Below are 27,803 nucleotides of genomic sequence, written 5' to 3' on the forward strand. Positions count from 1 at the left end.
AAGATTCTTTGTTGATTATTAGCTCTCTTGTGCATTAACTCACAGCATTAGATCTTTGAAATGGGTTACAGAAAAATACATTTTGTTTTTTAGAAGCTTTCTTTGTAATTTGCAGTTGCAGTCTGTTTTTCTGTTTAGTCTAAAACACATTGATGGTCTCGCAGATTTGCTGTACTCTTCCTTTAGGGAGAAAGAGATGCTGTCAAGTGAAAGAATATTTGCTGGAAACAAATCAATTTAAATTTGGAACCAACAACATGCAAAGGCTGTAATTTGTGTCTGCGCTGCCCGACTAAGTCTATATATATATTTCTTGCTGAAACGCCGATGGCCATGTGTCGTTCCACATTTAAGAAGTAGCAAGATTCCTTTGGAGCCGTGTTTAGCTGTAGCCACAGAGGCATATTTTCATATTAGAGCTGGACAATTAATGAAAATATTAACAAAATTGCAATATGGCCACATGCAATGGGCTTAATTTTTTTTGATAAAGGAAAAATGTGCGACAAAACAGCATTATGACAAAATACTGAACTGAGATCTCCTGGCCTATAAATCTTTTTCTCCAGATGTAAGAAAACATGGTTGTTTGATACAGACTCCAACAAATGTCACATTAGCAGGATTTTAATAATGTTTTCCAGTGAAAGTGAAAATTGTGATGCAAAAATGGGGTGAACCTTATTTTATAGTGCGCTAATAAGAGGTAACAAGCTGTACTTTTTATCAAATTAGACAAAATTTTAAAATATGTTCTTTATTAGACAGCAGTTATAACATAATTACACAGCATACACCTAACAATGCACAGAGCTGCTCTTTGAAAACTAGAAACAACATGTTCTTTATTAAATAACATTAGACCCTTTATTAGACCTTTGTTAGACTTTTGGTAATCAGGGACACATTACTACTGTACTTTAAACTTTAGTGTATTATTTTCTACTTTTAGATCGTTACTAGACTTTATTAGAGAGTAATTTGGGACACAGCTTTGTTCAAAGAAGTAGAAATTGGTCTTACAAATTATACAGGACCAATCAAAGAAGGTGTGTCTAAAGTAGCAGATATGTGATTTCATTTTAGTTTGGACCACAGGTCTGTTGTAATGTGTTCTTAATTGCCTTCTAACAAAAGTGTAATAATAATCTAATAAAGGGTATCTAATAAAGAATGTATTATTTCTACTTTTTGTCTAATTTAATACAAAGTACGGCTTATGTCTTATTAGTGCACTGTAACATGAAGTCTGACCCAAAAAATGATCACTCCCACTAATCGTGTATAGATAATTCAGTATATATTAAAGTAATCGCAACATGATTTTTATTATCAAATTGTGCAACTGTGTTTAAAATGCATTCTTCTCATGGGCCGCCGCGGTCCAACTTCCTGCTCGGTAACAGCACATGTCGATTCACAATGACTCTTGTATCAAAATGTGAGCTCCCACCTCTCATCTGGAAAGTGTGAAGCTCGAGAGGCTCATCTGTATTTTTGTCTAAGTCTCCAAAGTGTTTAATGAGAGTTGGCGGAGGCCTGTGTGGCAGATCAGATGGGCTCCATGCTGAGAGGAGACACAGGGAGCTGTGGAGGAGGAGGAGGAGGAGGCTGAGGCTAAAGCCTGAGGCTCAGTGCAGAGCAGATCAACACTTGAGACGGCCAGTAGCCAAACCATGCAAGAGCTTATCTCCATTTCTCTTTCCTCTCTCTGCCTTCTCCTCTTTCCTTTGTCCCCGTCTCATCACATCCCGCTGAAGTATCCCACATAAATCTGCAGTCTATCCCTCACCCTTTCATTGACTCTGCCCCTGCACTGACTTGTGGTCCGAGCCAATGGTCATGGCAAAATGTCAGCTCACACCAACGTTTCCGACAAAGATACACGACCTGAGCCAACAGCAAACAGTTAGTCCCCAGTTTTTGGAAGAGACACCTGCCACACACAAATGAACAGGACTGTTGCTGATATGTGAGAGAAGAGCAAACAACCTGAAGAGATTTCTAACTCGCGTGAATTATTTAAATATTGTACTGATCCCTCAGGCTTGCCAGAGGAGTCATGAGAATTCTACTAGATGGAAAATAAACAGACTCGAGGCTGGTGTATTTGTGCGCGCGTACTTGTAAGCGTGTGTTTGCGCATGTACGTGCTGTACACATGCAAGTTAGCACCCATATGTCTGCCGTCTTCACTGCAGGCAAGTGTCTAATTCAACTTCGGAAGTGAGCATCCGAGTGTCTCTGCTTATTATCAGAGATTGTTCTGGAGACTCCATATTTTATCTGAGGAATAAATAAAGGCTGTGGCTAATAAATGTGACAGAAAAACACATTAGTTCAGTGAGAAAAGATGGTGGCCATCTGGTGACAGGCTTGCATCAGCGCTGTTTTTAATCATTCTGTGCCATTTGTTTTGGCTCGCCCTCATCATGTGTCATTCTGTCTCATTTTGGTTTGTTCTAGTGGTTAAGTTAACATAAGGGAGGAGACTCAGCTTTGTTCAGTTATTAATTAGATGGATGGATGGATGGATGGATGGATGGATGGATGGATGGATGGATGGATGGATGGATGGATGGATGGATAAAAATTCTGGTTTGCAAAGAGCAAGGAGATAATGATGAAGTTATGTCTAATACATAGTTATATTAGTAATAATGATAATATAATATATGATAATATCAGATCACATATGATATAATAGATATATTCAAGTATTTTTCTAGAATCTATAAGCAGTGTTAAAGGGACAGTTCGCTTCAAAATCAAAAATACATATTTTTCTCTTACCTGTATTGCTATTGCTATCCATCTAGACACTAAGAGATGTCTACTTGTTCCTACATGAAACAGCTCACAACAAGGTCTGTGGATTATCTTGAATAACTGAGTCATGATTTCTGGGAAGAGACAGTGCTGTTTAGCTTTTCAAATGTATTCCTTTGGCACTTTGAGCACCACAGTTGAGTGTCATCTAGTTCCATTATGTTTTAGAGAAGGCAGACATCTCTACAGCTGATATCTCCAAAACTCTACAACTCGCATTAAAACAATCTAGATGGATAAATAGCACTACAGGTAAGAGGAAAAATGTGTATTTTTGATTTTAGGATTAACTGACAGTTTAAGAGTAAAAGGTGATAAGAAATAAGATCAAGTTTAGTCCGATTTAATGACCACAGGCCTGGCAGTGATAGAGGAATTATTACATACTATATGACAACCACTAATAAATCTGGATTTTAACTATATAAAAATGTTTCAGAGCTACAGAATAAGGTTTGATTATGAATAAGCTTTTCATCAACTACATCTGTGTCTACATTATCAACCCCCTGTCACAGCTCTGTGGTTTCTGTGGCTTTTTCTCCATCAGCCTTTGAATGCTGGGATTGGGGCGGTTACTGTGCACACATGTGTGTTGACAGGACAGTGGGAGCAGAGGGGTGACCTGCTGGTCTCAGTGGTACTTGTCTGCCTCCTCATGTTCACCTCAAGGACACAGAAACCATAGGCGTCCGATGATCTCGGACTGTGTTCGTCAGCGGCCATTGTCATTTTGAACAGCAAAGCCTCAAACAGGCCCTCCTACCGACCTGTAAAGAATGGTCGGGTTCCTTTTGCTTCTCCCCTTGACAACGTGTCCAAATGGGGGCTTGCCACTGGGCTATTGTATTACTGTCCCTCCGCAGAGACCTGCCTGACCTAAAACCTGTGGTGCTGCATGATTGAAAATCAGCTGTGGTGCCTTTTGCAGTGGCGCTAACAATCTCTTTCTGGGGATTTGATAAGAAAAACTGCGGCTGTGGATAACAATTTCCTTATGTGGATTCTGAAAAAGTAAAAGGATGAGGTTTGTGTCTGATTTTAGCCTTGAATGTGAAAAAAATCAAGGAAAGTGTCAATTTTCTTGCCTCACTGCATTTATCGTCGCCACTTACTATCTTTCCGCTCCCTCTTATGCTGTCCAAACATTTCTTTGGTTTGTGCTCCTGTGGAAAGCCTCTCCTTCTTGTTGAATTTTTTGCAACATGTGATCAGAGTCAGGCCATCAAGAACTGTTTATGCATCTCCATCTTTTCTTTGATTTTCCTCAGCACTCGGGTTGCCATGTGTGCTCACACCTCATCCACATTCTCATGAGCAGCAGCACCCTGTTTTCCACTCCAATCTACTTGTTTGAAAATGTTATTTGCATGGCCATTAGTCTTGCTTTGTGGTGGGAAAAGAGAAGTTGAATTTCATCACCTCATCAGGGCAGATGTTGATCTCATCTCTTTATTTCACAGTGGTGTGGATAAACTGAGGGGCGACATAATATATTCATTAGGATGTAATTCGCTATTCAATCATTCTCATTCCCGGCCTGGATAATCAGCCCACTGGCCCACGGATGGGTCCACTCAATGCCAAACAAGGACAATTATCTGATTGGTTCTGCTCTCTCTGCCAAATGGATCTGACTGCAAAGAGGCCCGAGCTGTGTCAGCATCCCTCCACACACGCGCACACACACACACGCACACACACACACGCGCACACACACACACACTCAAATACACACTTCACATTCTCTAGCAATCGTTGGAGGACACACACAGACAAACATGCAGATTTGTGTGAGAACAGGGTCTAATTCACACACCTGGGTTTCTGGCTCTACTACACTCACAGCGCCTTTTAGCCACCTTTCCAATTGACCCTTCCTAAGTCCCGCCCTTTCTGCTCTGTGCTCCAATTACAGTTGAGCAAGCTTATAGAGCGGTTGAAGGAATATGGACCCCCCACCCCTGCCCCCAATGATACAGTGCTGACCCCATTTTACTGAAACAAGTACTGTTACTGAACAAATACAAGTAAAATTATCTAGAACCGCTACTGGCAATCTTGCTGCTCACTGGTTGTTAAAAGATGTTGCTGAGGGACCTGCACAAGCGACATCACATCTTAAGTTAGCTAATGTTAACAAATCTTCCGACAAGAGCATCAAAAGAAAACATCCGATAGAAAATGTTAGTAAAACATTAGCTACATAGCTAGCTAATCTACCATGATAATACAGGGTGTCCATAAAGTCTCTTTACAATTTAACAAATTTATCACAAAAACAAATGAGTAGACAAATCTCTGGAAATTATTACAAAATGAAAGTAGATATTGAAGTTTTTTTGCCTCATTTAATACACCTCTATATGGGCACCATTAGTTGCACGAAGCACATCAAGACAGTACTCGATTTCTTGCCGTGTTTGCTGTAGCATCGCCTCATCAATGGTGGCAATGGCATCAGTGATCTTTTGCTTCATGTGTGAAGCATGAATGCGATTAAAAACTTTGATAACCATAGTAGAATACATAGATCAAATCTGATTAACATATCTCATCAGTTGCTTTTGTAATATTTTTTTTTAATTGTAAAGAGACTTTGTGGACACCCTGTATAACTAATATTATCAAAATGCTAGCTAGGGTGAACAGATGAGAATCGGTCAAATTCAGGACAGTGGAGTTGGGGGTAGGTGTATCGTGTCAGAAGGATTAAAATGTACAGAATAATTTGACATAACATCAGACTCTGGTAATTTGTCATTAATATTACGAGGAGCAGTTACAGATTCTGAGAGTGACATGAAGCACGGTGTCCTGGCTGTTTATAAGATGCATGAAGCATTACACATGGATGAAAGGTGTGTTACAGTCATTTTCAACACTTTTTCAGCAAATAAGAATGTCATTGAACTGAGCTTACAAACAGTTTTAAGATACTTTTTATAACAAATGCCTCCTGCAGTGGTGGCTGCACCTTCTATCAGTAGGTTTAAAACAGGCCAAAACAAACACGAAACATAGGAGTTGTTGCCTTCATAAGTGATTTTGTCACAATATTTTCACAGATTCATATGTTGTTCATATTATCTATTACTATGAAGGTTAATTTTTGGAACAAATGGGACAGGATTCGGGATTCTGGACTACTGCTTGTATTTCTTGACTGTCTTGAAATTTTCAGGATGTCTGATCACCCTAACGCAAGCTAACTAGCTAGCCAGTCTGCATCAATTGCTAAGTAGTGAGTTAGCTAGCATTTTACTAAAATTAGCTACCTACCTTTCTCAAGATGTGACTTTCACCAGGTCCGCCAGCAAAATCATTTAAACATCTTCAAAATATGGTTTTGTTTTCATCATAGACGAGCCGGCACGTAGCTTGTTTTGAGTACAGGAAACAGGACAGGAGAAAGTTGACCGAGATACCAAGTTTGCTCAACTGTTATTGGAGCAAAGAGGGAAAAGGATCAGGACTCAGGAAGGGTCAACTGGGGACTCTCTGTTAAACCAAATAACATCATTACTTGGTTCAGTTATGCAATAATAGGTATCCCACCACCCCGAGTAACATCTCACTTATGTTTTATTAACCAAAGCCGCTGACCTGCAGTGGGTCAGAGCTGCCTTCTCAGGGTCATGGCCCTTGCACTCTTTATTGCTAGGATTAATGAGCACTAAGGTTTCCTTGCCCTTAGGTCAGTTAGGAGGAGGGTTACTGCTGTCACAGAGGTGTGCTTGTGCTCTCTTTGTGTGTGTGTGTGTGTGTGTGTGTGTGTGTGTGTGTGTGTGTGTGTGTGTGTGTGTGTGCGCGCATGTGCATGTGCAGCTCTGGTGATTCTTGTCTGGTCCCCTTCACCCTTACATTTGGGAGAGAGAGAAAGAGGCGAGGAGACGGTGGCGTTTTTCTCCCATGAGAGCTCATTACTGCTCTTTTCCCCATTAGCCCTATGGTAACCTTCCCCAGGCCGGGCTCTGTGTCACTGTCAATATCACTCCAAGCCACCGCCCCACCCCGGCCACAGTGCCAAATTACCCCCCCCACCACCACCACCACCACTGCAAAAATTGCCCCCTTCTCTCTGCATGTGGTAAAGCCGCTGATATTTCTTACAGCGGAGCCCCTCTCAGAACTATTACGAGCCCATTTCCATTTGTTTCACTTTGCTCGTGCTGATGGTGGTGTGTGTTTGAAGTTATGGTAGACAGAAATAGGCTGCAGGTGTAATGTACAGTAATGTTCAGAATAATATCACCTGTACTGCGTCTCGCATTCAAATGCGCTGCAGGTAATGCTCATGTTGCTATAGTAACAGCTTGTTTGGACAAAGGAATCAAACCAAGGCAGATTTGTTTCTTCTCACAAATGTTCATTTTCTAGGCGAATTTTTAACTAGGCACGTTTGCGTGTTCCATGTATGTTTGACGGCAGACTAGAGCGCCAATTTCCCAGGGGGTGAAATCTGTCTTCTCCCTGTACAGATTTAGTTTGTTGACAGCTGGGTCTACCAGGCCACAGCACCTTCCACAGCACCCTCGCACCACTGGGGTTTAGCTTAGTTGCATCTGATTTCCATGTTGGAAATAAACAAAGAAAGCAGAATAGAGACAATATGGCTCTCCTCAGCAGTTTTACACGCTTTGGTTTCCCTGTGCATCTGCTGGATTTGAGTGTGTGCAAGTGGATTTGCATGTCTTTATAATGCTTTCCCTACCAGGTTTCCATTTTAGAGGGAGTGGATTTGCACAGGATGGCAACAGAGTATTCTACCAGTTGTTCTCATCTCGCACGCAAATACACCACTGCTTTTACACCGCTGTTGCATCTGAACTTCACCGACATGTAGACTTTTCACATTTCACTCTGTTTGTTAGAAAAAAAAATGTTTTAGCTTGTTTTATTGAAACTGTTTGCCATGTTTTCCGATCAATAGTTTTCCTGTGAACTAAAATATATGTGTTTGAAGTGAATCTGTTTGAGTTTTTTTGCTGCTGTGTTTGTTTTCTTGCTCACTTGTACTTTTTTTTTTTTTTAATCATGTGTGTCTACAGTGGACGGAGGCTGGAGCGAGTGGAGCAAATGGTCGGCATGTGGTGCAGACTGTTCAATGTGGAGAAGCAGGGAGTGCACCCAGCCCTCACCCGGCACCGGGGGCAAAGACTGCCAGGGGCTCGACCTCCAGTCTCTCAACTGTACCAGCGAGCAGTGCCCGCAGAGTGAGTGCACCACCACCCACATACTGCTAAGAACACTCTCAAGCTGTTCAACTCTGTGGAACAATAGAAAAGATGCAGTAGCTCAAGGTATTTTTAACCACTTCTCTGGAGCAGGATCAGTGGAATCTGGTTTAGTTATATATTTGATAATGATGAGCAGCAAATGGGCCTCTTAAAATCAATAAATGTGCTCAAAAACAGCATTTGAGGGTTGTAGCTCGAAAAAAAAACACCACTGATTTAATACAACAAAAGCAACACGGTACTCTCAAGGCCAAGACCTTCATCAAATACAACAACAAGTAGATCACAAACAATACATGGAGGACAGGTGTGCAGAATTAGCATCAATTAGCCCCTACAGTAAGACATGTGCAGGGGGTGGAGAGGGTTTCCCCTTAATGCTTTTTGCTTTTAAACACAACACATTTCCACTTCAGCAAGACGAGGTGAGTGTCCTCTTTTTAACAGATCAAATGAACATTTTGGTCTATTGTTTGGTGTATTTTACAGGACACTAATAAGACGTAGCAACATGTTCTTTGTGTTAAATTAGACAAATAGAAATTATATGTTCTTCCTTAGATTGTATCAGACCCTTTATTAGACCCTTATTAGACTTATTAGAAGGTAATTAGGGGCACATTGCAGCAGAACTGTACTAAAATAAAGTGTATTATTTCCCACTGTTAGACCCTTGTTAGACTAAACTAAAGTGAAACCACAGATCTGCTACCTGAGACACACCTTTTTTGGCTGGTCACACATAACTGGCAGATGCCAACTTCTTTGATCAAATCACATCATCTCCCTAAAGTATTAAGTCTAACTGTGCACAGTCACAGTGCAATCAATGTTTTATGCTTTCTTATGACATCAGCTGTCTTTGGTAGATGTTGAGTGTATCTTAGAAAAGGTTCATAAAGGAAATATGTCCATCACCTAGGACACCTCTACTGACTCTGCAGACCATTACAGGCTCATCCTCACCTGCATGACCTTTTCAGATAATCATTTCTGATAAATACTAGTGTGATGGTTGCCGCAAAGACAATATACAATTTTTTCACCTGCGTCAGTGCTGTGATGCTCTCTGACCTATTAATAGAGCTGAGAATTAAACCATCTCTCTTCTGATTAAAACACAACTTGCCAGATAAAGTGCCAGGGGTCGGCTTGGCTGTGAAAACGCACACAAAAAAAGACACACAAATTACAACAGAGACTCTTTCCACTGTTCTAGTCTCATCAGTCATGCATAACATATTGAACGTCTTAAGAAAGTGTGGAGAGGAAATCTGTGATGTCATGATTTCCCATTGCCGCCCATGTTAAAAAACTGATTTATGCATGTCTCCTTGTCTGATGTCCATACCAAGGGTTGAATGGTGTCCACAGTCAGCCAGAAACTGTTTTGCATGAGACATGGAATCGGATGCAGAACATTCTCAAAACTATGTAAAATACAGCTGGCATGAAGAAATATAACAGCAATATCATTAATAATTTAAACTCTAAACTAACACAGAGAATTTACCACCATAAACCATCACTGACAAAAAAAAAACACATTTGCATTTTGTAACATAAAATAGCAAATTCAGCAAACTACTCAGCCCAGCACTAGGCATGATGGAAAATGAGGCTGCATTTTACTGGACTGGGGAATGGTTTTAACGATACATTGCCTTTACTAGTGATATCATTTGCCTTAGAAAAGATTCTAGTGTGTGTTTCTGTCAAAGCAATGATCTTCAATGCAAAGTAGTCGTACCAGAGATCGTATGTACAAGAAACATCTTTGAAACACCACTTGCATCTCTTCTATCTTTTTATATTATAGAGGAGACTTTTATGAGTGCTAACTATGAGTAATCTTAGAGTTTCTCTTACAGTTTGTGTGAGGATCACCCCTTTTTTTCTCACAGAATATGTGTACTGAAAAGGGCATTTTTGGTGGAGTCATATTAAGGTGATTTTCAAGACCTTCCCTTCAGATGATTCCTTAAGACCGTTTTCTCATTCAGAACACACTGAAGACATAAAGTCCACTGTTTATGTTGCACTTTGCCTGAGGTTGACCCACACTTTTGAGCAAAATACTTGGACTATTTATGTTGTATGTTTATATAACTGCAAAAGCCAATGTGTCTTCCAGTTTTTTGTGCAAAGCAGCCAGTATTGTGCTGCCACTCACCATGTGTCATTAATAGGGCATGTGCGTACTGTCAGGATTAGAAACAGCAAAGCCTGTACAGCCCAAGCCGGCAGCTGAGTGGAAAGTGGCACCGCAGGGTCCACTGCTGACCAGATGGACATGAAGGGAGAGCTCTGTCGCTCCCTACAGATATCAAAGACAGAAAGATATTGCATCCTCCCAACCAGAAATGATGAGTCTCAGGGTGGCGTTTCATAGAGAAAATGTTCTAAATAACACGCCGTTTGGCTGATCTGCATGGTAAACAGTGAGTTTAAACGGGGATTTGGTTGACATGAGCCAGTGAATTAATAAACTGAATTATGTATCTTGCACTTATTGACATGATCGGATAGACCGACGCATGGGGGCGAGCTGAGGGGAGTGTGAATGTTGCATCGTGTTTATGTGTTAGCGCTATGCATTGGTGTGTGTGTGTGTGTGTGTGTACATGCATGTGCGTGTGTCAGCTGAGTTTGGCTGGTGCAGTGAACCAGGAAGCTCGGTCGGCCCATCATCAAAGGTCAGCAGCTCCTCCCCAGAGAGGCAAGATATATACACAAAGATGCCAGTCATTGTTCCTCACGCACACACACAGGCACACACGCAGTCGCTCAGTATTTACACTGACAGTGCATAGCGGAGCGCTGGCCTCTGAAGAATGCCTGTCCCAATCTGTTCCCAGCAGATGTGTTTCCATAGACAACGGCTGTGTGAAGTATTATAATAAGCAAAATAGCAAGATGGTTTTGGCTTGTCAGCAACTCCCATACTTCAACCATGTCTGCAGGCTATTAGCTGAGATGGAAAACTTCCCCCTGAAACAAAAGACACCCTTCTCTTCTCCAGTGTAATCGAACAATACAACTGCAGAGTGAGCTGTAGTTACTCAGTCTCAAAAGATGTCCTCTGTCTGAGGACCTCAGAAACGTGTCTCATCTCGCTCGTTAAGCCAGAAAGGGTGCACGTTTGCTGAGGTTATTGTTTTGGGTATTGCATATATGAGACTGAATCAATGTACGGGCAGCAAGCTTTGTGTTACAGCTCTAAAATAAACAGATCTGACCCAGGCGGGATCATTTTCATAAAGCAAACAAGTGAAGCCCAAGATGGAGCCACGCAAAATCTGTGCAGGCAAATAATAAATGTGCTGGCAGCGTGCCAGAGCCAAAATGGCAGACAGGTGTTAGAGGGCACAAAAATGATAGTGGGGAAATATAATGCTGCTCATATTCTCAGGCATAGGAAATTAGGATAACATAAAAACAATTATTTGGCTTAATGTGTGTAATGAAGGTAATGAACTTAATTTGCTGCAGCATCCCATTTTGGGGGGCGCCACAAATGATTGCGTAAAAGCCATCAAACTATTAAAGGAACAGTTCTGATTATTTAATGTGGGGTTGTACGAGGGACTTATCGATAGTCAGTGTATTGCTTACAGTAGATGGCAGTCAGCGCGCCTCCAGTTTGGAGAAGCAGAGAGGAGCACCAGCATGGAAGCTCAGCAATGAACTGCTCCAGACAGGGTCATCAACAAAACGTATTTTAGCCACTTACAAAAGGCCCCCACAAAAAAATCTGTATCAATTGTGTATGTGTGTGCTACATTATCACCAGTTTACTTTGCCTTCAAACATCCTTTTCTGACAGGAAACTGCTGCTACATAAGCCAAATATCACTCTCTCCACTAAACTCCATTGGCGAAGGAGTTGCTGGTCTACTGCTGTTAGTTTGTTTTTGTTATTGAGTGAGTTTGTTGAATCCAAAATAATCTTTTAACACACTGAAGTCACACAAGAACACAAACAAACAAACCACTTGAGGATGTAGTAGATCAGCAACTTTTGTGAACAGCGAGATAAAATTACTTATCTATGGGGTTTTGGTTGTTTGTAGAGGGCGATTTTTGGCTCTTATAACGGCTTTTTATTGCTGACCCCCAAACTAGGGACGAGCTGACCGGCATCTCATACAAACCCACAGTTCAGTTAATCCGAACTGCCACTTTTATCTTTTTTTGAGTTTGGGGCCTAATGCGGTAGTGAGCAGCTGACGTTCTTCGTCATGGGTTTGTTTGTCAGAGGTGGGGGTCACAGGCTGTGTGAAAAACGGCTGAACATTTATTTTGTGCCATATTTCACAGGAAGCCGCTGAGGGATGGGACGACTGTATTGTGGAGATAGTAATGGTCACGTTCACTTTGAGAGTTTTAGTAGCCATATTTCCCTGACCTTAAGAACTCCAGTGTTATTCATCTTCGGGCGGGTGACTGGGATTGGCCATGGGATGAAATATATTCTCAGGTCTCTTGATAAATGCCCTGGGAGGAGGCACAGGAGGCTGCAAAGCTTTTATTTATCAATGCAGTAGAGAGAAAGGAACAGGTAGAGAGAGTCGAGGATGATCAGGTGCAGACATTGTGCTGACTGCCAATGCAGTGAGAGTCCAAACTTCAACGGGAGCCCTGCACACCGCCTCAGAGGTAGATGAATTATAAGTCCACACTGGCCCATCTCAAGTCAGAAACTGATCCCTAAACCAGCCAGCCCTGGAGCGAGTCTGAGGAGCTGAACTTGAAAGCTTCGGGAGAGGGGAACAAACAGAGATTGGCCCGGGGTCAACTCTGAAAACAGCTCATCACATCCACAGATTATCCACAGGCGGGTGTCAATCACGAAGAGAGGTCACACACAAAGAGAATCAGAAGTTCCTCGCCAGCAATTACTTCAAGTGGAAATGAGCGATGGAACGACGGGCCGCGGTGAGGAAGAGAGGTAAATTGGTAGAGTGTGTGTGAAAAAAGGGTGCTAGAGGGGGACTAAAGTAGAGCCCATCCAATTATAAAACCTGATTAGCTATGTCAATTAAAGTGTGATGGATGTCCTTTCAATTATTGGCTGGCATCATGAAAATCAATGAGCAGAGGCCAGGAGGAGTTGAGAGAGGTTGCTGGTCAGGGTTGTAGCGAGCATCGGGATCGTTTCGCTGTGACACCTGGTGGGTCAGATAAAACTTCACTCAGCGATGCTCTGATAAGCCACCAGAGATTACACACAGAATAGAGGGAGAGATGGGTAGAGAGATGGAGGAAGAAAGAGGGAGAGGGAGTTGTCTGATTGACTGACTTTATTGTCTGGGTGCAAGAATAGTGTGCGCAGGGGGAAAAGGAAGAGTAGAGATACTGGATCTTTGCATCTGAGGTTAGCCTGGGTGCCTTTGGTTTGCCCTTAGAAAGTAAACCAGCCAATCTGAGGCTATGTTTATCCAATCAGCAGAACCCAGTAGGCCTGTCTCCTTGCTGACGGCTGTTGTTTTGTCTTTAGTCAGGCTGCACATCTCTCTGTAGACTGCAGCTCCAGAAGTCCAAATATCACAGCCTTGTCTGGCCTTTGACTCACCAAGACAATTGGATTTGGGAACTTTAATGAGAGGTTCAGCCATAGTCTCTGCCGCCTTTTTTGGAGCTCATTGTGGAAGGTGGAAGGTTTAGCCAGGCTGCTTACAGTTAAGCACCTTTATGCTTCCCTGAGGAGAGAAACAGAGGCGGGAGTCGGAAGAGAGAGACACTGGCAGGTAAATGGGCAGGATGAGAGACAGAGGATTGCTCTATAAGACTTCATACTTTAAGTATGCTCTGTGCAGATGTGTTATGTCAAAACACACAATCTCGTGTTTATTTTCAGCAAGTCATTCACAGTAGATGAGAGCAACCTATCCAGGTACTTCGCTCCTGCGTCATGCTGCCATCCCTTTTTACATGAAAACAACCACTCTAATTTTACTGGCAGTCAATACAAATTACAAAGTCTTTGTTAGTTCAGACTCATCATGCAGTAAAATGTGGTACTTTCAGCCTGCCTCCATCAAAGTGGTTGAATCTGACTTATACAACTATATTATTGAATCTTTAGATAATAATAGATAATATTATTTCAGACATCTGTCCCAGTGTATATGGTTAAGACACTTTATTTAGCTGTTTTGGTGCTGTTGAACCAAACTCCAGTCTAAAAGCAGGTGTTTTATTCTAGGGCCAGTTCCACCATGAGTAAGACTCTTCTGATTCACTTCCATCTACAGTCACAATCTGCACACGTCATTTGCTCAGCAACGTCATTGACAAGCTTGTGATGAGGTGTGAATCCTGACTGGATGCTTTTACAGTTCTTGTTTTCACCTAAAGCAGTGTGTGCTTGTTTTCAAGACAGGAAAGTGGTGTATGGCTGCTCTCATCCATTGACTCATCCTAAGTCCTGCCCCTTTTCGCTTTGTGCTCCAATAACAGTTGAGCAAGTTTGGGACCTAGTGGAACTTCAGCCGGCTTTACTGTAGCAACATATATATGCTATGTGCAAGGCTTGTCTATCTTGAAAAGAAAAAGAAATTTTTAAAAAATGGTTTAGAGATGTTGCTGGAGGATCTAGAAAAGCAACATATAGTTACATCTTAAGTTGGCTAATGTTAGCAAAATGCAAACGATTGATGCAGATTAATTAGTTAGTGTTTTTATACAGAGCAAACACTAGCTAACTACTTAGCTAAAGATTGATGTAGATTAGCTAACTAGTTGCATAGCATTTTGCTCACTTAAGGCAACTTAATATTTGGTTTTCTTTTCAACGTAGACAAACCTAGCACATAGTGTGTATATGCAGGAAAGGAGAAAGTTTAGTAGAGAAAGAAAGTTTACTGCTGTTTGACACCACAGCATACAGCAAATGCAGGTTTGCTGCAGCGCATAAAATAGTGTTTAAACACATATAAAAGTCCTTTAAAATGATGTCCTACACATTATCTGAATTTTTAAAAAAATCGTGGGTTTTCTGTATTTTTCCTGGCCCAAAATGAGCATGAACATGTTCCTGTCTTCTTTTTAGGATGCACTGGTTAAATTTGAAATATATAACTGTTGTACACTTGGTCGAATTGGGTGCATTATATCATTTACCTTTTTCAGCAAAGACATCAGGGACTCAACAGCTGCCATCTACTGTGGGTAATACACCGACTATGAATAAGTACCTCATACAACCCCATATTAAAGCTACCACAAGGAATTTTCATATTTAGTTGTTTTTTAAACCCTTGTGGACAAAAGTGGTTATGTTTCTATTAACAACCACCAAATATAACCTCAAAAATAAATCCTCCTACTTCTTTTTAACATATTACTCACTGTGACTTGGCCTGTATGTAAACACAGGTATGTATCATTTGATTTCACAGGTTCTGACCTGGTGGCAGGCATTAATAATAATTAAACAGAAACAGCCTTCTTATGGATGGTCTCGATAACTTATGTAGGTCATATAGAGGCATCAGTATTAATTGAGACTGTTTCATAACCAGTTAAAAACTCCTTGTAGTAGCTGTAAATAATCCAAACCATCCCTTTAAAGACAGATTAATAGTTTGATAACCCTTGCACAACTCGTTGTGATGCCCCTAAAAGGGGATGTTGCTGCACAGGAGAAGCACATGCAGGTAATTGGAGGGGATGAAAGGCGAAGTGTGGTTATATGTATCTTATAAGACTCCATGCCTTAAGTATGATCAGTGCAGGTGTGTAATGTAATGGCAAAGAACAAAACAAACAATCTTGTGTTTATCTTCAGCCAGTCATTCACAATCAGTTACGTGTCAAGAGATCTCTGGTATTACAACAGGCTGTCATAGAGCTTGGCTGCATATAATCCAGCTACTTAAGGTATCAGATTGTACTGAGATAATCACCCATGAAATAGATTCTGGCATTTTCTCTTAAAGACTTGAGTATGTCAGACGGCTTTGTCCAGAGAAATGGATTTTTCAAGGCAAGAGGAGAAGGCAAGGACGAACGGATGAAAAGAGATGAATAGAGATGAGAGTGAGACACAGAGAGAAAGAATACTTTTTAGACCACTTTCTCTTTTTTCTTCCAAACTCGTCTGTGAGCACTCTGCTAATTTAATTGTGCCATTCTCATGTCACAGATTTACTAACACCAATTAAAACTTGTCAAATCTTTGTTTCCAGCATTGAGTGCAGTTCCTGTCAAGTGGTAGGCTTACAACAGTGGTGGAAAAACACCAGCAGACTCTGGAGATATTCATCGAAATATGTCGTATCTAATGTTAATCAGGTCGATTTTGACACAAACCTCCTGGACGTGTTATTGCTGAAATGCAAATCGCACATGCTGTCAGTCACAGACACATGCTGTCTTGCCATTTGTCTTGTAAAGGGACAGTTCACCCCAAATCAAAAATACATTTTTTTGCCAGTAGTGCTCTTATTCATCAAGACTGTTTTGGTGCAAGTTGCAGAGTGTAGGAGATATCGTCCGTAGAGATGTCTGCCTTCTCTCCAAAATAATGGGACAAAGTGGCACTTGGCTTGTGGTGCTCAGTGCACCAAAAAAATACATTTGGAAAAATTAAGCAGCAGTATCTCTTTCCAGAAAACAAGATCTCTTTACTCAAGATAATCCACAGACCTTGTTGTGAGCAGTTTCATGTAGGAACTATTTTCTTTCTAGTTTGAAAAAAATGTAGTTCTGGTAGATTGTACCCTAGACGGAAAGTAGTTTTGCTAAATTCTACTGCAGAAAAAAGTAGTTCTGCTAGACTCTACTGCAGTAAGAAAGTAGTTCCAGTGGATTCTACCATAGAAAGAAAGTAGTTCCTACATGAAACTGCTCGCAGCAAGGTGTGTGGATTATCATGAGTAATCAGATCATGATTTCTGGAAAGAGACATTGCTGTTGAGTTTTTCAAATGTATTTTTGGGCATTTTGAGCACTAGTCGAGTGCAATTTAAGTCCTATTATAATGGAGAGAAGGCAGACGTCTCTACAGCTGATATCTCCATAACTCTATTTTTGATTTTGCAGTGAACTGTCCCTTTAAATTCTGATTTTCATTCTTGTATGTTCACTCTGCTCTCACTGCTTCCGTCCTCCTCCTTTGTTGTCAACTCAACGCACGCCAGCCTGCAGCACTTTAACCTTTGCCGCTGTTCTCCGTCCCTCAAAGCTGCGCCGCTCAGTGCGTCCCCTCCTCGGCTGTGTTCAGTTGACAGCGCTACGCCCCCGTGGCTCCCTGTGACAATGGCCCTCCACAAAGGCCCCAGGAGCATCCTCCACCTCCGCCACCAACTTCCCCCCAGCCTAGAGAGACAGCCGTGGCAAATCCCATTCTCCTGCAAAACACACACACATACACACATGAACGCACGCACACGTTGATGTTTGTCTGGGCTTAGCTGTCATCTTCATACTGTACTTTTGGGAGAAAGGCGCTCTTATGCTTTTGAGAGAGAGGCAGAGAGAGATTCAATAAGAGGTGCTAGAATTTCATAAGCAAATCCTTCATTTTTCCACTGTCTCTCTTGGGGGTGTTGTGTACTTAGAGACGGAGAGAAAAAGACAGGGGAGAGGAAGAACATGCGAGCACAAGATATATTTATCCAGAACAGAAATGAAGTCAGGTAACAGTGAAAACCTGCTGCAGAAATCGTGTCTGTCTCCTCTCCGATTGTCTACAGCTTGACATTGACTACATTTACATGCAGACGATGGGCCTCATGCATGAATCATCGGTATAAAAAAATGTACGATTTTTTTGGCATTCATCATTATTTTTGTACTTCTATGTTCCTAGGTCAAAATCAAAATTTAAGAGTGTCCTCAACCACTCTTATGCCAATATGCACAAAAGCCAACTCACATTTAGTGCTGAAAATTTTTAATAATGTTAAGAAAAGGCTATTTACTTTATGAAAACACAGAAGAAAAATGCTATACAAGTATTTATTCTTTTAATAATTTTAAATGTTTACACAGATATTTAGGCTACAGAGACAGATTCTTCAAAACCTGTTTGCTCTTCTGGAGACTCATCTTACTGTGGAGACAGAATGATTTAATTCTGCTGCCCTTATATGGATTTGTTGGGGCGTTTTATATGCTAAATGTATATTTCCTGGCATGCACACTTCATCAACATACTCAGGTGGGTAAGAACAAACTTGGCTGTCAGAGCATGTTTTATGAATCCCACATTTTCTTTTTTTTCCCTCTTACTGCTTTGTTCAGAACAAATGTAAGAGAAAAATAAGAAATCACTCATACATGGCGCCCAATATTCCAGTGTTTGTCCTTATCCTGAGAAAGACATTTTTTTTTTTTTCAAAATAGAATTTTTCCAACGTTCTCCTCTAGTGGTGGAAAACAACTGCGTGAATACAAGCTCTCTCTTTTATTATATAATCACTTTCTTAAAAAGGTCTGTGTCGTGATATTGGTGCATATCCAGAAACCTGTTGATATCCATATGTTTTATAATGGTTGTAGAATCAGTAGCATTTGTCTGAGCTGTTCGTAAATTCACCTGAAAGATAGTGGATGGCTGAGTCTCATTCCCAGGCTGTCAAATACAGACATTTTGATACAGTTAAATAATGGGAGAATAAGGAAATATAGGCAGAGAGCAGGGTGTCTGCAGATACAGCCACCACCGAACACGTCTAATAGGTCTTAAGTGATGATTGAAAAGGGTTATGTTTATATCCGTCTATACATTCTTTTTTACGAAAATGCTGCCTTTGAAAAGTAGGTGTGTTATTCCTTCTGACCAGAAATGTGAGCTTTTCCTTTGTGCGTGCATCTCTACCCCAGCCCTGCAAACTGTTGGCTTCCTGGAACGTTAACCGCACAGAGCAGACTGTAAAGAGGCAAGAGACTGTGTGTCACAAACTGCAGTAGAAAACCCAATTCAAAAACATATTTTGCTGTTTACATGACCTGTATTAAAGTCAGAATATTGTCAGATTATGAATAATAGTAAAAGATTAGTATGGATGTAAATGTAGCCATTGAAGCTTGTAAAAATATTTAAAAATCAAGATGGTTGTGTAATAATTGCCTCTGTAGCATGCAGTTAGGGAAAAGTCAAGAAGCATTAGGTGACGGATGAGGAATGTGTAACTGATTTCATGCTATTAAACAGATCCTCAAGTGAGACCTTCACAGTGAAGATAATAAAAGATGTCGCAGCAGCAGCACATGTTGGTATTGTCATTCAACACCTGAGGGAGGTTTTTCAGTCGTGATTAATAATTTTTCTGTTGTTCTCGTGTTTTCCCTCACTGCAGCTGTGAGCGGGGCTGAGGATGTGGCGCTCTACGTGGGCATGGTGGCAGTGGCTCTGTGTCTGACTCTCCTGCTCATCGTTGTGGTCCTGGTCTACCGGCGCAAGAAGGAGGGCCTGGATGCCGACGTGGCCGACTCCTCCATCCTCACCACTGGCTTCCAGCCCATGGGCATCAAGCCCAGCAAGCCAGGTGTGTGGGCACCGCGGCCGCGCAGGCCTCCCCCCCACAGCAGTAGGACACTGTTCTTTGTTCTACCCTCCTCTGTGCGTCCGTCGGTCTGTCCGTCTGCCCACCATGAACCGTGCAGCACTCATCTACATGTAGCACTGATCCTGTGTTTGTTTGTGGTTGTGGAGGTGGTGTGAATGTGTTTACAGTGGTTTGTAGTCAAAGCAAGATCTATTATATCGTGTGTGTGTTTGTGTGTGTGGTGCACGAGCTGTTTATTTGCCTGCCTGACACATTATGTTTCGCCACCACCTCATTGTCAGGAAATGTACCCACTCTGTTTACTGCCTGTGTGGAGCCTCTGAGGTTTACCAGCGAGTAATAGAAATACAACTGTCTGAGCTGGATGGAGATGGGGAACTGGGTTGCAGTGCCTGTGATTCACCGTGAAAAAAAGCTTTTATACATTCTGGGTGCTAAGCTGCATCTGAGTTCTGTTTGGAATTGATTGTGTGGTTGCTAAAGAGACAGACAGACAGAGATAGAGAGAGGGGAGGGAAATAGACTGGCTTTGGGTGGAATTTGTGTTTGTGTATTGTCAGGAGTGTGTGTGCGTGTGAGTCTTCTGTTTTCCGCACCATGTGTCTTTTCCTGTTTGTTTCAGCTTTCTGTGTGTGTTTGCGACAGCTTCAGAGAGTGTGAGGTCTGTCTCTGTGATGTATTAACCACCCCGCCTGCCACTCATGGAGATTCACACATTTTGCTTTTGTCTGTTTTTTTTTTTTTTGTTTTTTTTTTTGTTTTTTTTTTTAAACAGAGAATTCCCATTTGCTCACCATCCAGCCTGATCTAACCACCACCACCACCAGTTACCAAGGCACCCTGCGCTCTCGCCACGATGCCACCGGGAAGTTTTCGATGACCAACGGGCCTCTGCTGGACCCACTTCCCAACGGCTCGCACACACTGCACAACGGCAAGCTTAACTCAGACCCTGCTGAGTTTGTGAGCAGGCTGTCCACTCAGACCTACTTTAAAACTCTCCCCCGAGATGTAGCTAACACCTCCTATGGGACCTTCAACTTCCTGGGAGGGAGGCTGACGATCCCCAACACAGGTGGGTTTCCCATTTGGGTTCATATAAAATCGGAGTCTGATTTATTGCCAAGAAGGTTGTCACATATTGCATTACAATAAACATAGTAAGAAGAAAAATGTAAGATATAAAATATAAAAATATTAGTGCTCTCAATCAATTAAAATATACATAAAAAAATATATATATATCAGTCAACTATAACTGAGAACTCAATCCAATTTTAGACTGACTTTATGGAAAGTTTCATCATGTTGAGAATATTATGCAGCAGCGAGTCCACATGAGGATGATCTCATATGAATATGACCTATACATCGATTTTATACAGGTTGGGGATCACTTTCTTTAATAGATGGATTTAATAACGGTTAAGCTTGTGGAATATGCTAAAATCATTCATTAATTATCAAGAGAAGACTCTTGAGGATCTCCTTTAGTAGTCCAGCATTTTACAACACACCAGGTCTGGTTACAGTTTCAATTAATAATGATGATAAACAGTACTTCTCTTGCAAGCTCTTTGTGACTCCAAAGATGACCAAAAAAGCAGGTAAGGTGAAGTTAAGTGCGGCATGAATTGGTGTCGGTCCATACAAGGTTAATGAGTCTGGATCCCCAGGACTGTTCATTTGATGAGTTACCTGGCAGTCCATAAATCTTTATGTTTGCAGCTTATCCATTTATAACAAATCAGTCTGAACTAAAGGACAACAATTGTTTTTTCTAGTTGAGGACCAGTTTACCGCTTGCCTACTATAATTTGTAAATTTATGAAAAGATGAGAAGAAAATGAGGAACAAGTCTGGATACCTGAGTTGGACAGTGAAAGCAGTGTTGTTGTTGTTGTCATTCAGGTATTGTTTCAGTAGACACAGCATTGTGATTCTGTGTTGTGGAAGGACAGGGAGATTTCAGTAATCCTCTGTAGGATGTTCTGTTTGCTGCGAAACTTCAAACAAACAAGAAAAGTTTTATCTAAACAATGTAACATCTGCTAGAAAATGTAAAAATATGGCAGGAACAAATCAGTTTTTATTTGCATTGCATATTTCATGCTTTGTCATTGTGCTTACATTAAAAAACAACACTTACAGAAACTTTATTGCACCTGCTTTAATGACACGATGCCTCCGACTGGACATTAAAGAGAATTTATCAGTAACAGCTGAGTCCCATAAACGTCTCACTGTCTTGTTGAAGCAGACCCAGACCATTCAGCCCTTAAATCTCATGCATGTGGGTTTCCTAATAGGTTTGTGCCGGGACAAAACAGCTTAGTGCATAGGCTGTATTTCTCTGTGTGAAACAAATGAGTTTATAACAGTTATAAGAAACAAGATGCTACAACAAAATATGCATGTGGGGCTTGTTTGAGCTGGGTGATTAAAGGGATAGTTCGGATTATGTTTAGTGGGATTGTATGAGGTACTTATCCATAGTCCGTGAATTACCTACAGTTGGAGAGACAGAGAGGAGTACCAGCAAGTAAGCTAAGCTATGTAATGCTGTGGACAGGGTCAGCAGCAAAATGTATTTTAGCCACTTAAAAAAAGGTCCACCAAAAAAAATCAATATCAGTTTAAGTGTATGCTTTATTTAGAGTGTTTTTATTGCTTTACTTTGCAGTCAGAAAGCCTTTTCTGATGGAAAACTGCCTTTACGTAAGCTAAATATTGCTCGCTCCATACCAACCATACCACACGTTGTTGGCAAAATTGTTCATTTTACATCACAGAACATGGGGAATGCTGATCTACAGCTGTCTTGACTGGTTAGTTTATTTGTGTTTTTGTGCGACTTGTGCTTTTCAAGGGGTAGTTTGGATTCATCAAAGTCATACAATAAGACAAATAAAACTAAGCAATTGAAGCAGCAACAGACCAGCAACTCCCATGTTTTCTGGGATTAAATTACTGATTTTGCCCATGGATATACGTTGGTTTGGAAAGAGATATTTGGCTTATACAATGAGCCCAACCAGTACTGGATTTTTGGAGCTGATACTGATATTAGGGAGTATAAAAAATCTGATTTTGGTGTATATTCTGTATATAAAATGCTGCTTATAAAACAAACAAAAAATTAATTTTAGAAATCTACAGTGTCAGATATTTAATGCACAGTATGTGCGAGACATATATGCTTATACCAATATAGACCAATGTAGTTGTGCTAGTCCAATATGGAACTGATAATATCGGTCACTCGATAAATCTGTCTGGCTTCAGTGGCTAAACTAAGTTTTGTTGCTGACCCTCTTCACATCAGTACATTGCTTAGCTTACTACACTAGGGCTGCTGTACCATGCACTCTTTGCTGTGGGTAACACACTGAATATTGATAAGTACTTCATAGATACTAAATCATCCCCCAAAAAGCAAGGTGTTAACCTTTACAGTGTCTAAAATGCCTGATGGAGTAAAAAGTCTTCTCAGTAACCATGAGATGATTAAGTATAAAATCAAGTGTGTGCACCGAATACATTGTACTTTGAAAAGATTCCTGGAATAAAACCTAGAACAAATTATTCCAATTAGGCCTCCTCGCTTATGGCAGAGCTGGTCGAATTTGTAGCCGATGTCCACAAGTGTCAGTTCTGTGCTGTGAGCGTGGACAGAGGAATAGAGATAGTCCATTAAAGATTAGTCTGATAAAAGATATAAAAAGCCCAACATCATTAGTCTCCTATTTTGCTTCTCCTCTTCACATTAGCTGAGTACAGAGCTTATATAATTATACTGGAAGACAGTGTTTTCACTTGGCTCATTGTAGGCTGTCCAGATTAGCCGATGACAGTGCCAGTACGCCAGGAGAAAAGGTCTTTTTTTTTCCTGTTTTTCTTGCCATCACTCTCTCTGTGTGTCTCTTTTCTCCGTCGCTCCTCCGCTCTCTTACAGATATTTTATGCATGGATTAACTCAAAGCCATGTAGACTATACCACGCATTGGCACCCATCTTCTCATTGGGACACAAAAAAAAACACTTGCATGCATCCACTCAGAAGAGATATACTGCCATTTAGCACCGTTTCGGAGCAGGCACGCAGAAGACAGAAGAGGGTTTATAGATTCAGACAAGGCTGTGAGCATTCAGGCACCTTCGCTTTATTCAGACAGATGTTTTTATGGTGAACAGCCTGAGTTTACTGTTATGATTGTGTCACATCGTCACTGTTTGTACTACATTTAAATAGGATTCTAAGTGGTTGATTTTTGGCACGAGAAACGCAACACAAATGCCACAAGACTCCAACTACCTCAGTAGCTCTCTCTATTCTCCAAGGTGCATTCCCACACTCTCCTGGGGGAAGTGCAATTTTCCTGGAGTAGTCTGTTCCATAGTCTCAATTATCTACTTGGTAGCAGACAGAGGACATTTAAACTGCGACGCAGCGTGCGCTTTTGTCTCAGCTAATTGTTGACCATGGGGACGCATGCCGCCTCGGCTGCCAGAGCAGAGATTTGCATCTACTGTACCTGACGGAGGCTGCCTCTGACCTTCAGAGTAGATTTGTTTTTTGTTTTTGCAGCCATACAGTTTTGTTGAGTGGGCCTGCTTCCTTTTGTGAGATGACAAAAGCGTTGTTCAGTCAGAACAAATGAGCCTGTCCCTCTCTTCCCTATCCCCCCCAACCCCCCTCCTTTCTTTCTCTCCCTTTGTTGTTATTTGCATTAGGAATAAGTCTGCTCATTCCTCCCGAGGCCATCCCCAGAGGAAAGATCTATGAGATTTATCTCACTGTTCAGAGGAAGGAAGATTTAAGGTGGGTCTCTTTAACACTGCCTAACTGGCAGTCTTCCCTGGATGCCACTAGGCTGTTTGTTTTGATGCTCTACTGTTCCATTAGGAAAGGCTTAAGAGTCTGTGCCAGTGCTGTGGAGGAGGGATGTAAATAAATAACGTAGCCTTTTACCAGGATGTGCACTATTTAAGTTAAATGAATTGTTTGGAAAACAGTTTATCTGGCCTGCTGCGTCCAGTCTCAGCAGACACAGTCATTGTAGCCTGCTGTGATAGTGTTACTCAGTCATCATCACAACTTGGTCCAGCTAGTCAGTGAGGCTTTCATTATTCTCTGTTCCAGCTGCTACATAATTTGCAGAGGTGACAGTATCATATCCTGCGTACAAGAGAGCAGTAAATTCTCACTAATAACTCGCTGAGTAAAAGCACTTCATCTCAACTCAACCCCCCCCCCCCACCCCCACCCCTTTTTCTCCCCGGTGTAGGTTACCCCTGGCCGGCTGCCAGACCCTGCTCAGCCCCGTTGTGAGTTGTGGCCCTCCGGGGGTGGTCCTGAGCCGACCGGTTATCCTCAGCATGGACCACTGCTCTGACGCATGCCTCGATAACTGGGCCGTCCGCCTCAAGAAGCAGAACTATGAGGGCGCTTGGGAGGTGAGGCAGCACTATAACTCCAGTAGAAATCCTGCACAGAAAGACAAAGTTGCCATCCAGTGAATTTGTTACTGAACTCACTGAGAGCTGGAAAAAGTTGCTCAGCAGAGACTTGAAACTCGCACCAGCAATTCTCATTGTGTTAATATTTTGTGAAAACTCCACTGGTCATTCCTGCAATATTGTCGCTAAATAGAGGTACGTGGTCAAAAATATTGTGGTATTTGATTTTGTCCATATCCCATATATTATTTTGTTATTTTAGTGAAAACATGTTTATCGAGATATATATCGCATATCGCAATATAGTTATTTATAAGCTATATTGACCAACCCTGGTCAAAGTTCAAGTTCACTGAGACCTCACGTCCATTCAATTTTTGTGAATGTGATATCTCAGGATTGTCTAGAGGGAATGTTCTCAAATTTGGCACAAACGTCCAGTTGGACTCAGGGATGAACTGATAAGATTTTTGTGGTCAGAGGTCACTGTGACCTCACAAAACACATATCTCAGTTATTCATACAGTATTTATGAAAGAAAAGTCACTCAGATGTTTAACAGGATGCCATTATGAAGTGATGATATTTAATATCCAAAAAATCGAAGTTCAGCTTCACTGTGACATCATAATGTTTTTGGTGGTCAAAGGTTGAAAGTTACTGTGACTTCACAATAGGGATGGGCGATGCGTACCGACTTGTCCACAGTGAAACATTGTGATGGATGATGATATCATTGCTGGGTCTAGAAAGGGTCTTCATCTCGTCACCACACGTCATTTTACTTAGTTGTGTTAAATAAGAGAATAATAAACATGAAATGGAGATGTAGAGCAGCAGCAACATCAGCAACTGCTTTTTATTTTCTCTCCTCCGTATCAAAAATGGAACTTGTGGTAGTCGATGACTGCCAGCCGTTGTACTAGATGAATGTGTCATCCATCAGCCCAACCCTACCCCACAAAACATGTTTTGACCATTTCTTACGAATTCGGACCCTAATTATGACAGAATTTCGACCAGTTATCCTCAGCATGCACCACTGCTCTGACGCATGCCTCGATAACTGGGCCGTCCGCCTCAAGAAGCAGAATTATGAGGGCGCTTGGGAGGTGAGGCAGCACTATAACTCCAGTAGAAATCCTCCACAGAAAGACAAATTTGCCACCCAGTGAATTTTGTTACTGAACTCACTGAGAGCTGGAAAAAGTACAAAGTTGCTCAGCAGAGACTTGAAACTCGCACCGGCAAGCACTCAATGCCGTATAGCCGAGGTAGTTCTGGCCCAGCACTCATCCACTCCATAGGGTTTAAATTATATTGACCATCAGGTGTTTTCTCATTGGGCTGGAACAAAAGCCTGGAAGCACCGGCTCTCAACAGCTCAAGAGTTGCTAGGCAACCTGTGTCTCCAAACAGAAATTCTCTAAGCAAATTACTGATCCTCAAAGTACTCTTCTGAGTGCTCCTTGACCATTTTTGACCGCTGCTTCCAATTACAGAGCTCCCTCCCCATTTTTCTATCCATGAAATTTGAAAGTAACCAGAACTGCCAGAATCCAATAGGATACAGTTGGGAAAAAACGTTTGGTGTCAGCACACACACACACATACACACACCCTCCCGCAAACAAGCACGGTTCGAGGCAGTATACCCATCTCAACAATCCAGAGAGATTGGAAAGGGTGCTGGTGGGCTTTGGAGTGTTAGTAGGTCTTCTTTCATGTTCGATATTGTGCATAAATTATTCAGCCTCCCCGTGTGTGGCGGCGGTGGGGTGTCTGTGGGATGGATTGGCCTGTCTGAGGCAGAGGTTAGACCAGCACTTTTAATCATCGGCCGAACCAAATATAGCCCAACGGCCTGACTGCGTGGCCACCAAAGGAAAAAGAGCCAGGTGGACAAGAGGACAAGAGTGGAAACAAGCGCAGAGAGAGTGTGAAGAGAAAGAAAATGAAAGAAAGAGGGAAAGGCAAAGTGGACTAGATGCAGAGGAATGATTAGAAAGAGTAGGAGATTGGAAATACGGCTCAGGAAAGAACAGAATGACATAAAGAGATTGTGAAAATGGACATGGAGAAGGAGTAAGAGGAATGAATTGGCTGTAGAGTGAGCGCTCAGTGGTGTAATTGAGCCACCTCACTCTGTGTTCCACTCTGAAGAAATATTAAGATGATGAAAAAGTGAGACTCCATTGTGGTTGCATAGCAAATGAATTGTGTCAATACTAATTCTATTGATGTAGATGGTGTCTGGTTGAATCGATCCTAGAGGGGCTTGCCGGGCATTTGGCAGGCAGAATGCTCTCTTCAGCTTGATTGGCTAATGAGAAGAGTCAGTCGACTGGCATGATGGGATTTTAGAGAAAATGTTGTCACCTTGGGTCCAATTTGTCCCCATCAAATTAGCCTGTAGAGCGGTGGAATTATCTCATAAAACTATCCCGTACTGTGACGGGATAGGATATTTTTGCGAGTGTGTCATCTTTATTAGAGATGCGGTTGTGATACAGCACTTCAGCTCTGCAACAAAGCAGAAAAAGAAAAATCCATTGTTTAAATCTGTCTTTGTGTTTTTTTTTCTCCTCCGCAAATTAAAACACCAATTAATTCTTGCACTTTGTCTTGCTGTTTTTTTTATTTAACACCTCTCACCATCAGGCAACTGTGTTGTTTTGCAGATAAATTGGCAAGTTGTTTTCACCTTTCTTAACAAATCTCAAAGGCTGAAGGAAATTCCGGAAATCCCAATAAT

The 27,803-nt window shown here is 41.6% G+C and overlaps 1 protein-coding gene across 4 annotated transcripts in view; it reads left to right on the top strand.

The window, feature by feature from the left end:
- The window catches only part of unc5a (unc-5 netrin receptor A), a 195,439-nt gene that overhangs the window by 138,670 nt on the left and 28,966 nt on the right, over positions 1 to 27,803 (top strand). For 2 of the 4 annotated variants that reach the window (XM_084719449.1, XM_084719452.1), the window contains 5 exons: positions 7,881 to 8,045; positions 19,379 to 19,609; positions 20,364 to 20,663; positions 24,323 to 24,410; positions 24,877 to 25,045. In XM_084719449.1, coding sequence (XP_084575575.1) covers positions 7,881 to 8,045; positions 19,379 to 19,609; positions 20,364 to 20,663; positions 24,323 to 24,410; positions 24,877 to 25,045 — 953 coding nt within the window. The remainder of the gene's footprint in view (positions 1 to 7,880; positions 8,046 to 19,378; positions 19,610 to 20,363; positions 20,664 to 24,322; positions 24,411 to 24,876; positions 25,046 to 27,803) is intronic. The other 2 variants (XM_084719451.1, XM_084719453.1) reach the window with 1 other exon arrangement.

This window comes from Lutjanus erythropterus, chromosome 5 (assembly GCF_056507025.1).
Source record: "Lutjanus erythropterus isolate fLutEry1 chromosome 5, fLutEry1.hap2, whole genome shotgun sequence".
Classification (NCBI taxonomy): domain Eukaryota; kingdom Metazoa; phylum Chordata; class Actinopteri; order Lutjaniformes; family Lutjanidae; genus Lutjanus; species Lutjanus erythropterus.